At 29.3% G+C, this 14,267-nt stretch overlaps 2 protein-coding genes across 3 annotated transcripts; both read left to right on the forward strand.

The window, feature by feature from the left end:
- Positions 1-1,557: 1,557 nt before the first annotated feature.
- On the forward strand, positions 1,558-6,326 carry XK-1 (xylulose kinase-1). Of its 2 annotated transcripts, XM_016331459.3 has the most exons (10): positions 1,558-1,699; positions 1,826-2,010; positions 2,157-2,296; positions 2,508-2,760; positions 2,838-2,970; positions 3,176-3,264; positions 3,518-3,795; positions 4,417-4,478; positions 5,678-5,747; positions 5,885-6,115. In XM_016331459.3, the coding sequence occupies exons 1-9, from the start codon at positions 1,642-1,644 to the stop codon at positions 5,743-5,745; spliced, it is 1,266 nt and encodes a 421-aa protein (XP_016186945.1). In that variant the 5' UTR covers positions 1,558-1,641; the 3' UTR covers positions 5,746-5,747; positions 5,885-6,115. The 2 variants fall into 2 exon arrangements, with proteins under 2 accessions (XP_016186945.1, XP_016186944.1); XM_016331458.3 differs by lacking the exon at positions 4,417-4,478 and having other exon boundaries at positions 5,885-6,326.
- A 1,725-nt stretch (positions 6,327-8,051) lies between these two features.
- LOC107632279 (putative F-box/LRR-repeat protein 9) lies at positions 8,052-10,061 on the forward strand. Its single transcript, XM_016335978.3, has 2 exons — positions 8,052-8,442; positions 9,239-10,061. Exons 1-2 carry the CDS (start codon positions 8,057-8,059, stop codon positions 10,059-10,061), a joined length of 1,209 nt encoding a protein of 402 aa, XP_016191464.2. The 5' UTR covers positions 8,052-8,056.
- The last annotated feature ends 4,206 nt before the right edge of the window (positions 10,062-14,267 follow it).

Raw genomic sequence — 14,267 nt, forward strand, 5'->3', positions numbered from 1 at the left:
GTCGAGACTTTACTTAGAAGAGCAGTTGGCGAATAGTCTTTAACAAAAAAGTAAAAAGAGGTCTGAGAAATATTTATGACATCTTATCGTTTAATTAATGTAACACATTATATATCTAGCGAAACAGCTTATAGTTATTGATGTTTGCATTGCATGTATGCATGGAAGAGTACAAGCAAAGAATAGATAGAATGAAGAGGAATCTTGTTTCCAATTGAATCCACCTTGTGTGGATGGATGTTATTACTAGCTTTATATATATGGCACATGCATGAGATAACCTTTTCATTTTTGAAGTGGTCCTCTTAATTTCATTTTTTGATGCTTGTGAATTGTGACTGTGACGAGAAGCTAGCACTAGCTGTCACCTCTAATTAATTATATCTCACAACATTTACTAGTTACTAGTGGCGACTCACATGCAACTGGGGACATACATATCTATTTTTGAGAGCTTAGGTAGTTAGTTATGTTCATTCCAACAATCATAATTTTCATCTTCCCTTGTTTGGACCTAAAAATTGAATAAACGAGTTACGTTTCATGCCACAACAGCACAGGTCCCTACTTAGTACCTTCTTGCACGATCCATAGGAGATGAGAGTTGATACTCTAAAAAACTCTTATATGGATTCTAAAGTCTAAAAATGTTGATATTTTATATTTTCGTTAGAATTAGATACGTGCATTGTGGTATAGTATTTAATAGAGGTTCGATTAAATTCACCAATATTTATTTGAAAAAAAATGTAGTGTCTAGTGGCATAACTTGACTACTTGTGCATAATTTTCTCCCCCTATTTGTGTGCTTTTTGCCTCTTTGGACATATACCTCTTTTCCTTTTCTTTTTATGTCTATTTTTCGACGGGGTCTTAGAATACCTTATGTTTTTTTTTTTTTTTTTGTCTGATCATGCAAAAATCATTCACAGCTTAAAAAAATGGTAAAACTATCGCACGATGTCGTATTCGTAAAAGATAAGTTATATTTAACAAAAATATCAAAGTATTTTACTTCATTGAAAATGATAAAAAAATTTTAAAATATCCTTATCTTTTTCATCATCTTCAACTTATGAAACCACCACCCGTTTTTTTCTAAATTAAAAGCTTCTATAAATCTCCACTATCACCACAATTACCATCTTAACGGCCTTTTAACACCATATATAACAACACCTATTTCAGCATACTTAGGATTAATCCATCGTAGATTCTGAGCTTCATTTAAAAGTTTGTTACTAGTCAATAGATTGTTGCATGATTCTAATTCGTGACATTTGTTTAAAGAGACTAGTAAGTTAATTACTAGACCAATCCAAGTTGGCTTATCTCTAGAAATTTTTTTTTTTTGGTGTACAGCTTATCTCTAGATTAATCTCTATACATTGATAATCGCCACATATATATACCTAATGGGCTCTATTAGGCCCATATTTTCGAAGACCCAAACTGACTACTGAGAACATGGGTCTCCAGCTCTTCTACTACACATATTTTTTTAGACGTTTTCCTCATTCTGACCAAAAATAATTTTTCTTTTGAAACTTAAAAAATAAAAAATAGGACTTTCTGAGTACTTAGCTTCCTCCTCAAGTCCCTTATCCGGGACTGAGTGGGAAAAGAAAGCTAAGAGCAAAAATGTTAGGCGCAATTTCAGTAACCCACCTTGCACCTTGGACATCAATCCAGAAATTTGGTACTATAACCTTTCACTGTCACCAACTTCTACTAATGATGCTTTGAACATAATATAACATATTATTATTATTATTATTATTATTATTATTATTATTATTATTATTATTATTATTATTATTATCAGGAAATGGATCCTTTTCTAGTAAGTTAAGAAGACAAAGGGCAGTATCAATGTCTGTGGGTGTTGAAGAAGCAAGTGAAAGCCTCTATCTGGGGTTGGACTTTGGCACTTCTGGTGCCAGGTTTGCCATCATTGACAAGGGTGGCACAATTCAGGTTGAGGCAAAGAAAGAGTATCCTCTCTACAAGGTATCTATTTTTCTTATTATAATGGAATGGAATGTTGAATTTTATAGTATGGTTATAATCTTAGTATAGAGGTAGGGGGAATTGTTAATTGTTAGTGATTGTATATATTAATGCTACTAAGATTCCTGTTTCTCTTGTCTAGAAAGAATGGAGAGTCATATGATTGGGTACTCTCATGGAAGGAGACAATGTTCTTGCTACTTGAAGATGTCCCACTTGAGCTTCGCAAACACGTCGTTTCGATTTCTCTTGATGGCACTTCTGCAACTACAATCATTGTTGATAGGTGAATAATGATCATTCAGTAGCAATTTTTTTAATGTAATTGTTTAGGGAGTAAAGTTGAGCATCTAAACACTTGAAAAGTCCATGCATAACAACCCATGAATCTGAAAATATCAACTTTTCATCAACAATTCCGATACTGCCTGTTAGAGTAGCCGAATCCTGATAATGCATCTGAATTCTGAAGTAGAGATATGAATCTTGTATTGCAGGGACACTGGAGAACCAATATGGAGACCTTTTCTTTACAATGAGAGTTGTCCTGATGCACTTCCAATGGTTAAATCCATTGCTCCTCCGAACCATACAGTTTGCACCGGCTCGTCCACTCTATGTAAGCTCGTCGAATGGTGGATCAATGCCGGTTCAAATAAAAAATCAGCTCTTTTGTTGCACCAAGCAGATTGGCTTTTGTGGCTTCTTCATGGGAAGCTAGGAATTTCAGACTATAATAATGCTCTCAAGGTGTTATTTAATAATCTCTAGCATTTTGTGTTGCAATTTTTATGACAGGAAACTAACCATTGTTTTGTTTTTCGCAGGTTGGCTATGATCCTGAGGCGGAATCATATCCGCCGTGGCTAGTCTCTCAACCATATTCTCATCTTTTGCCTTCAGTTCTTGCTCCAGGAACTCCAATTGCTTCTTTAAAGGAGGAAATTGCAAATAAATATGGTATGTTTCAATGAGAATCCATACCTTCCAAACTTAAACTTCAAATGTCAGTTTTGGCACCTTTTTCTTATTTCTAGCTTTCTACTACTTCCACTTTGATTTGTGTCACCTTGGTATTCTGTTCAAAATTTTATTTGTACTTCCAGGGTTAAAAACCTTGCTGCTGTAAAATTGAAAATAATTTTTGTTGTGTGAATCCTTTCAGGTTTCCAGAAAGACTGTGTTGTATGCACTGGAACAACTGATAGTATAGCTGCATTTCTTGCTGCACGTGCCAATCTGCCAGGTCAAGCAGTGAGTTTTTTAAACTTCATCTTTTCTTTAATCACAAGTATTCATGATCTGCCATACTCTCATTATAGACAGCTTAATCTTGTTATATAAGAAACTTCAGCTTCAAGAATGTTAAATATGTTGTTCCATTATTCATCTATATCATTATTTTGCATCTAAATCTTTCTCCTAGGCCATTTGATTAGACATTCATTCATCCTATTCTCAATTATTAAACTAAAGCTTGTTTTTCAATCATATTCTTGTTGAATAGGTCACTTCTCTGGGTTCAACACTTGCTATTAAGCTATTGAGTAACACAAGAATTGAGGATTCAAGATTTGGTGTGTATAGCCATCGCCTCGATGATAAATGGCTTGTTGGCGGTGCTTCAAACACTGGTGGGGCTGTTCTTAGACAGCTTTTCACTGATGATCAATTAGAGGAATTGAGTGAACATATTGATCCCTCAAAAACCTCTCTTCTAGACTACTATCCCCTCCCAAAAACTGGTGAAAGATTTCCTGTGGCAGATCCAAACTTGGCTCCAAGGTACTTAATCCTTTATGATTGTTGTTAGAATGCAGAGTCTTTGAAATTTAGTTCCCATATAAATTTAGCTTTGATTGGATATTGTTTTCATATAATTCAGTTCTAAATTTGTTAGAATCTCACAGTTGGGGATTTTTTTTTTTAAAGATTTTTCCTCCTATTCTGTTTCAGTAAGCATTATAAATTAAAATTGTGCCCTTGCTAAGGTTTAAAATTGAATAATATTAGATGTAATAAGTGTGTAATTATAAATGTTACATGTATGAAATTATAAATGTTAAGTTAAATAAGATAACTTTGAGTCATGGTTTGTAAATTAAAATTTTGCCCTTGCAAGGGTAATGCTAGAGAGAAAAAAAAAAACAGCCAGAACTTGCCTTATTTAGCATTCATTAATTGTGCAACAATTAATGAATGTTAAATAAGGCAAGTTATGATTGTTTTAGGCTGATTTTCTTTAGTTACCAAACATTTCCGCCTTTGCAAAGGGTGAATTGGTTGTAATTGAGATTTGAGGGTGGTACCTGTTCTTAAGAAAAATAACAGTATTTGACTATACATTGATTGCGGGGACAACAATTTATTTCCTTGTTAAAATATGCATTTAATTTCATTGTGTAGGACTTTATTTGATTGGGATCTTGTCTGCCCCTTATTACTGGTTATGTCTGAGCCAATATTTGGTAAGAAGAAAGGAGGTCTTAAATTCTACATATAGAATCGGCCTTAATGATTGCTTCATTTATTGTACTGTGAGTTGTGACAAAGCTCAATTTAGTTTGAGAAAGGAGAAAGTCTATCTCAACCATGCGTGTCAGACTGTCAGGACATACTATTTAATACTCTATTAAAGTGAATGAAATAACATTTTTTAAACTTATTTGAAAACATTTGTTAAAATGTAAGATTGAATTGTGAAAACATATTATATATTAAAGTGTCTTTTGCTTTTTTTGACCTCGACAGGAGGTGTCAACCAAGCTTGTATCAAGATTTCAATTCGATGAGCAGATACACCTCTTCTTGTGGGTTGTTTTTAGGATTTAGAGATCATGTTCAATAAAAGTGTAAAAAAAAAACAAATAAATAAATAATTATAAAAAACAAAAAATAAGAAAGAACAAGTGCAAACAATAAAGAATTGAAAATTACAAGACTTATATTAAAATATGCAGAAATTGATAAAAACTTGAATGAAAATAACAGAATTTAAATAACAGAAAGAAAATAACTAATTGAAATGACTTAAAGAGAAAATGGAGTCTCCCAATCCTTACATGGACTCATGACTCATGTTTCTGGGAATTAGTGTGACTAGGAATTTTTAGAGTGAATGAGTTTGTGAATGAATGGAAGCTCCCCGGTTTATTGAAACTAATCTTATTTATAGAGAAAAAATCCTAAGCTAATTGATATAACCGTAGATTTCATCATTTCAAGTAAATTTGCTCTTCAAGTAGTTTTGGACTTCAAGTAGTCTTAAATCTCAAGTAATCTTAGACCTCAAGCAAACTTAGACCTCAAGTAGTCTTGAACTCAAATAAACTTGGGCACCAAGTATAAGGTAATTTGATCATCAAGCCTAACCCATTCTTAATTTCTTTAACCATGGTGTGCTTCATGCATATATGATCTTCGACTTTAAATGTCTTTTCGACATTGACCATTTGGCACAACACATACCCATATAGCTATGGATATTCATATAACACTAAAAGTTGTATGAGTAACTTGCTTTGCATTGTACACCTATCTTGTCTGCATATATCTTAGTTCATTTGATTTTGCAATTAACCTGTCAAAAAATCAACACATGATGCACATTCCAAAGACTCTCCTCATTTCAATTATGATTTACCTAATTGAATTCATGTTTCCGTAGACTACAACCACGTCCAGAGGATGATGTTGAGTACTTGCATGGGATATTGGAATCCATTGCACGTATAGAGGTAATAGTTCTTTTGCTTCATATTTTCACATTTTTAATGACCCTTTTGGATCCAAAAGTGTTGGGGTCTCAGACATCATTAAATTAACCAGAGTCTAATGTAAAGGACTCTCTTGTTTTGTGTGGTATTATTTTTAGGCCAAGGCATATTCGTTGCTGAAGGAGCTAGGGGCAACAGAGGTAGAAGAAGTTTTGACAGCAGGGGGAGGATCCAAAAATGAAAAGTGGACTAAGATTCGAGAGAGGGTGCTTGGTTTGCCTGTGAGGCGTGCAAATCAGACGGAGGCTGCATATGGTGCTGCTTTGTTGGCAGTAAAGGGTCATCAACAAAACTAAAATATTTAAAAATAAAAAAAATTAGCAAAAAAACAATAAAAAATTATATTATTTAACATAATAATTAATAAATACTAAATAAAATAAGTTTTTGTTATTTTTTTTTGTCTTCTTAACATTACTGACAAAAATAGTAACTACTTTCTAGTTTTTACTGTGTGTGTAAAGGTGACAAGGATCATTACAATGCAACATGTGTCAATCATGTATCCTCTAGTGTGAAAAGCTTTACATTATTTTCTTATGTATTTGATTTGATCTGATGTTTCTTTCTCTTTTTTTTTTGTGTGTGTTTATTGTTGATTAAGAGGATGAGATTAAGTATAAAACATCTTATTAATTAATAATGTAGATTAACATGACATATATTGATATAGTAAAGTCTTATTATGAAATTAATCACGGCTTCCCATCACATACTATATACTTTGATTATTAAAATATTTAAACAAGTTTTAATTATAAAATTAATTATTCTTTAAATTTTTATTTTGTTAGATAAATTAATTCCTATACAGAATGTCAATCTATCTATTATATACAAGAAATATGAAAAGAATTTGGTGTCCAAATTCCTTTTCCTAAAATGCCATAACTTATAAAAGAAAAACATTTTTTGTTATTTCAAAAATTTGAATCAGAAATCTCTTAATTAAAATAATAAATATTTACCATATTGAGTAACTTTATATTCGTTATAATTATACATGTTTAATTTATAAAAAGATATATATTTAATTTATAAAAAAGCCGTGCTTATATGCACTATATAGGTACAGGGATTGATATATGAGAATTTAAAAAAACTTAAAAAATTGTTATATCTTTATAAAATAATTATGATTAGAATTACTTTCTTTTTAGAATTTGACGAGATTGATTAAAAAAAAAGGAATGAGTTAACAATTAAAATATAATTATACTCTATGTCTCACTAAAGTTAGTTACCAGCATAAAATATATATTGAAATATATATATATATATATTAAAAATAAATTAAATCGTACATAAATATATTGATAATTAATTTTAGTGATTAATTTTGACGTGTGAATATCTTTTTTACTAAAATGTGTTATGTTTCAATTAATATGTATTACTCTATTTTGATATTGCATTTAACTTTATGCGAAATTGTAGGGTGAGCGTGAATAGCGGGTATTCGATTACTTGTCCGAATCCGAACCAAACCAATTAAATTGGTTCTGGAATCAACGGGTAATGGAGTCCAACCCGAACCAAACTAATGACCTTTGTTAGTGATTAGTTCGGGTATCGATTGTGAGGGTACAGAATTCAAACCAACCCGTGAACCCGATCATATATTAATTAAATAAAAAAATAAAAAAAATATATGATTTTTAGTGGCTTTTAGTGAGATTATTTACTATTAATATGTTTAGATTTTAATAAGTTTAGTTTTTAATGTATTTGGTGTTTAACATGTTTAGATTATTTATATTAATGTTATATATTTATTGTACTTATTGAATTTTTAAGATAAAAATGTGATTTTTTTATGAATTTCAAAGTACCCAATTATCCGAATTGAACCAATCTGTTTCAATCAATTTGATTTGGTTCGGATACATACACAAAAAAGTACAAATCCAAACCAAATCGAACTAATTACATCTTAATATGTTCGATTCTAATTTTAGTTTAAACCCAAACCAAACCGACCTGCTTGCCCCTACGAAATTGACTCCTTGAGTTTTTACTTTTTATCAAAATCTTTCCATTTCAAAATATTCAATGCACCGTGAGTAAACGTTTCAAGAGAAAGTAACGGAAACAGATCGAATCTTGAGGATTGAGGATTGCGGAACACGAAACACGATTTTAGCTCTCGCTACTCACTAATATTTTTTAATAAGCAGCTTCATGGCAAAGAGAAACCCTAATTCATTTCTTTTTTCCTTTTGTCAACAAATCAAAACCCTCACCAGTCACCATCATCTCTTTGTTCGTCAATGCCATGGGAAAACAATCTATTATGGCGACCCAAGAACAGAACCCGTTGGGACACGAATCCGTTGTTGCGTCCCAGAGCCTGCACCACGGCCACGAGGAACTGGCTGGATCTTCCATACGAAATGACTCTCCTCATCATGACAAAACTCGGCGCGTTCCATATCCTTACCAGTGCCCAGAAAGTCTGCAAGCTATGGCGTAGCATCTCCATGGATCCATTCTTGTGGCGCACCATTGACATGTGCAACCTGGGGCGTGCAAAGCATGAGACCTACGATTTGCGTAAGATGTGCCGCCACGCAGTTGATCGAAGCCGTGGCCAGTTGGTGGATTTTGAAGTCCAGGGTTTTGGTGTCAATGATCTTCTCAATTACATTCTTGATTCGTAAGTTCAAATACGTTTTCTTTTTTTCAATAATTTTTTTCTTCATTTTCTGTTTTGGAAACAATAAAACTAGTGATCTTAATCCATCCGAATTGGTCTATTAGTCAGTTTACTTATCTATTTATGCAAGTGTATGCAGCCATCTTTGATACAAAAATGCTACATGCATGTAAATCTAAAATCAATCATTATATATTTGTAGAAGCAACTATATTAAATGGATATTAAAATTAACCATAAAATACACATTGAAATATCAAATATATATTAAAAATAAATTAAATTATACATATATTTATACACAAATATTAATGTGCAAATAGTATTTTTATTGTGTATGAATGCATATATTATTAATCTTATTTTTAACATATATTTTATATTTTAATATGTATTTCTATTTTGTTGATTGATTTTGGTACCATGAATGTAAATAGTATTTATGTTTGAAAAGGATTTAAAAAATTCAAAGCCTAGCTAGATTAATTTGAATAATCTAAGCCTTTGTATGTGCGGTTAGTAAGATGATATATAGCTGAAATTCTATTAGACATGTTTAATTAAACACACTTTGATACGTTAGATGTTAAGATTTCAATTACATAAAAATTGTTCTTTTTAGACATGTTTAATTAAACACACTTTGATATATCAGATGTTCAGGTTTCAATTGTTTTATGTGAGTAGTTATTTTCAGCTATTTGTTTAAATCAATATCTTCTTTATGGTCACTTTTTCTTTATATAACTTTTTACTAGCACACATTGTTGAGCATGTTTGTATTATCATTCTACAGGGGATGTCATCTGCGATGTCTATGTCTTGTTCAATGCAATTTGCGTTGGGAGTTTCCAGAATTAAGTAAGATGGCCCCAAAGCTTTCGGTACTAGAGGAACTTGATCTTACCTTTTGTCGTATATCTGTATTTGAATTGGAAGCTATTGGTCAAAGTTTTCCCCTGTTAAGATCCTTGAAGTTGAGGCATGCCGGATTCATTTTTGGAGGAAACAAAGCAGCATATATTATTTCACGAAATATGCCCTTGTTACGCCATCTCGAACTTTATGATAACCCCTTAAATCATAAGGGCTTGTTTGCAATTCTTAAGGGTTGTCCTCATCTTGAATATCTAGATTTACAAAAGTGTTGTCGTCTTAAGTTGCAAGGGAAATTGAGGAGAAAATGTGTTAGACGGATCAAGAATTTAAGATACTTAGATGCATCTACGCAAGAATACTATCGATTTAGTTCTGGACGATTGCTTAAGTCATCAAAAGATTATGCTGATATTTCATCTCGGTTATTATGGACATCAAATGATGCAGATCAGGATGAGAATGAAAACATGTTTAAAAAGGGTGAGGGTGAGGTACCAAAAGGTTCAACTGTGGAATATGATGAAATGCAAGATTATTGGGAGGATATAGATGCTATGTGGGCAATTGCGAAAAGTAAAAGATTGCATCAAGGAAAGAGGAATAAGCCTAAAGGGTTTCAAGGATATCATAGAGAAAAGAAGAACACTATATCCAATGAGAAGAAACATGGAAGAAAGACAAAGACAGGGAGGAGGATTGAGCATGAAAGCATGATGTGTTTTGAAAAGGAATTTTGGTAAACAAAATTTAGGGAGTCAAAAGGTTATTGATTTAAGGCTCAAGTTTATGATTATTTTTTACTTTCTATGTTAGTTTTAATTGTAATAAATATTTAGTGGATTTTAAAAAAAAAAATTGTCATTCATTTATCATTATAAAAGATTTTATTTAGTTTTTAAAGTGGATTTTAAATGTTTAATGGTTGTTTTTAATATGGTTGAGTAATAAATGTTTAGTGAATTTTTTAAAATGTTTATCATCTATCCAATACTATATAAAGAGATTTTATTTATTTTTTTAAAGTTAATTTTAAATGTTTAGTATTGTTTTTAATTTGATGTAATAAAGCAACAAATGCTTAATGAATTATTTAGTAAGTTGCTATCTATTCTGTGAGAATTATTCTCTTTTAATCTTTCGTAAAATTCTTTGAACTTATTAAAGTTACTTATTTTTGTACTGTTTTTACTTTTTAGACTTAACAATCTTTTGATAGAAGCTTTTGTTCTAAACAAATATATTAATCTTTAGTCTCGTTTATAGGTAGATAACGAGAATACTAAATAATGTGAATAATAGATATGTCGAATATTCAATTCAATAGGTATGCACTTAGATGATTATATTCATTATTTTTAATTAGATGATTATTTTTTTTATTCGATTCACTCATACTCAGTTAATAATGGCTGAATGTTGGATTCACTAGGTGTGTAGATAGTTATCCTAATGTTAAGGTTTAGGAGGTAATTTGAGAATGAAATGTTTTTTTTTAAATTTTATTAGGTCAATTCCAGAGTCCTTTATTCACATTATTTATAAAAGTCATTTTCTATCTAATAAAATCCATAAATATATAACTTAAAATTAGATGATTTGAATCTATTTTATGATTTAGAACATGAGTTTTCTTCTCGTAATAAAATTATTGAATTTTGATACCTATACTATGATATATAAAACATAGTTATTAGAAATTTAGAATCGAATCGGTCGAACTATTAAAGGTGTGTTTGGCAAACGTGTTACAAGAGAAGAAGCACGTTTAGCCTTCTTAAAAGCTTCAATTTTTTGTTTAGCAAATTTTTTATTCATGAACGTATAAGTAATTTTGCTTTCAAAACCACATTTACAAGAAGTTACAATTTTGAGCCTTTGCGTTTCACCGAGCTTTTAGCCATCAATACTCCATCTTTATTTACCTTTTACCAACTTTATCCTTTATGGATGTTATTATATTATTTATGGAATTCTTATTATTTTTGTTTACATGAACTCTCTTTTTTTATTATTTATTATTTTTGTTTTTTATTAATTATTTATTTGATATTATACACTTTTATAATTATAATTTTTTGTATTATTTTTATTATCTTTTATAATATGATTTATTGATTCTATTAGGTAAAGTAAATTAAACAAAAAATTAATTGTAAATAATAATAATAATAATAATAATAATAATAATAAAAAATTATAGCATACTAAAAAAGAGTACTAAGAGTACTAAAAATATACTATATAAAAAATATCATAAAATTTTTTTTGATTTATTTCAACTACTACCAAGATAAATATTTAATTTTTTTTATTATTCTTAGTACTCTCTAAAATTTATATTTTGTTAGTTTTAATTAAAAATATATTTTGCCAATTTTTATATATTATTTTTATTTTAGTGTATAAATATTAATTTTATTATAAAATTAATTAATAAAATCTATTCAATTATCTAAATTAAAATGATAAGATAATATACAAAAATTATTCAAGTTTGTGTCTATTTTAATAATTTTTTATCTAAAAATAATTTTGAATAGTATAATCCAAACAACATTTATTTTACTATAATTCATTTTGATGTAAAGATTGCCAAACATAAATCACTTTAACAAAAACTTACTTTTCATCAAAATCAAGTTTGCAAAATCAATTTTATTCAAACTCCTGTTTGTAAACTGTAATCCAAATACACACTAAATCAATAGATTATTGGTTCAATCGGTGAACCACAGATTAAACACAAATTAAATCGGTTAATCCGATTATAATTAAATCATTATATAAAATTTTATTTTATTTTTTTTATTGCCATAATAATGTTTTTCCTAATTTTATTTTATATTCAATTAATTATTATTTTTAAATTTTAATAACTCATCAATTAGTTTATATTTATTATACGCTTCAAGTGTTTATAATTTATATTTATTGTCCTCTTTAAATATTTATAAAAAAATAAAAATAAAAAATATATTATAGTTAATAATTTGTTTTTTTAATTTGTAAATATAATTTAATTTTATTTATGTAATATATTTAATAAAAAAATTATGCATAAAAAATAATATTTTTTTTTAGTTTAACTAGATTTGACCGAGTTAGTTTAAATCAATTTTAAATGGATTTGATTAGATTGTATCATATTTAACTAAATTTGACAAAATTAATCGTTTAACCAATTTAAATGGTAACTCAAACTTGAGTTGATGATCGGATAACTGAGTTTTTTGGTCCGTCTAACCGGATTTAATAATTATGATACAATGTTAAATTATACAAAATTTAACTTCTTTATCAATCTTGATAAATCCTTTTTAAGTGATTAATAAGGTTTGAATCATATCACTCATCATAATGCATAAGTTGATTTTTTTCGGTATTGTTCTTGCTGAGATTGGCTGGTGTATAACTCGTCCGCCAGTAAATATTTATAAGCTCTCCGTCAAGATGAGGTATACGTCGGCAATGAGAGAACAAGGGGTGGGTACTTGCAAAAGACACTCCGACGCTCAAGTCAGTAAGTGTTTAAGAGGTATAAGAATAATTCTATGAATATAGAATGTAAAACATAAAATAGAAGTTATCATGTGTTGTGTGTAATAATTCTATGAATATAGAATATAAGATATGATATAGAACTTATAGAATTTATCATGTTGCCTCTTGAGATTAGATATAGAAGATTCATTTCATAGGCATAGAATTGATGAATGATATTCATGTTATAACCGTTTGGTCATTAAGATTGAAATGATGGTCATTAAGTCGGTAATGAAGGTGTCAGTTACAAGTAAAGAATAAATGATAATTAACGCCGAGTTATAAGGTGACGGATTATAGCCCCCAAACTTTGTCTGCCGATCATATGATCCAGGGTAAGCTTATGGTGAGCCCCAAACTTTGTCGGGTTATTATGTCGGCACTTATTCAAAAAATAATTGAGTGATATAAGAGTCATTCAATCAAGATAGTTGTGTGGGGATACTTTTCCGCTTAAGAACAATTTTAGCATTTGATTGTATGTGAACTGAAAAGTTCAGAGATAGATATTCATTAACGGAATCGATTGTATGATCCGAGGATATAATGATTAATTGTCTTGGAAATTTTTCCGGCCCACAACAATTTATTGATAAATTTCTCGCTCAAAGCAATTAGTTATTGAATATTTACAATTTATAATAAAGGTCATACGACATGAATAAGATAAATTGAGAAAATGAATATGTCTAAAGTCGTAACATATATTGAATAATATATATTGTAAAAGTAAAAGAGTTCAAAGTAGAAAAATATACCTTGAAAGTTGATAATTGTAGAGAAAAAGACAACATATATGAATGTCATATATGATCTGAATTTTGTTTTGTAGGACATGCTTTAATTTGATAATAAAGCAATAAGATAACAGTTATTGAATTATATATTTAGTATAATGTTTCTAGCAGTTACAATATGACGAGGGATATTCTTTGTGCAATAATAGTAAATTGCCTATTTAATTTTCTACATTAAACAAATAGTAACATAAAATTTAATAGCATAAAGTGAATAGTGTAACAGTTATATACAATTGATATATAATTAATTTTTGATAGAATCCAATTTTAAGATTTAAACTCATCATTACTGTCATTTAATTGTATAAATAAAATCATTAAGCAATAAGAATATAATACATAATGAAATAAAAATGCAATTGACATGGTTGTTATATGTCATTATTGTATAGAACATATATTGAGGTTTGAATATAACTAATAAATCAATAAATATTAGTTACACAAAATATAAATGCAAAAGTATGTTGAATAAAATATATAATTTTACTTGTGTAAATAGAAAACTTTAAAAAAGTAAGCAAAATTGATAAGTGAGTTTGTGCTCGAATTGATTGAAAACCGAGTTTATTCTCGGATTGATTGAAAGCCGAGTTTATTCTT

Source organism: Arachis ipaensis, chromosome B3 (assembly GCF_059453495.1).
Source record: "Arachis ipaensis isolate K30076 ecotype BB chromosome B3, ASM5945349v1, whole genome shotgun sequence".
Classification (NCBI taxonomy): domain Eukaryota; kingdom Viridiplantae; phylum Streptophyta; class Magnoliopsida; order Fabales; family Fabaceae; genus Arachis; species Arachis ipaensis.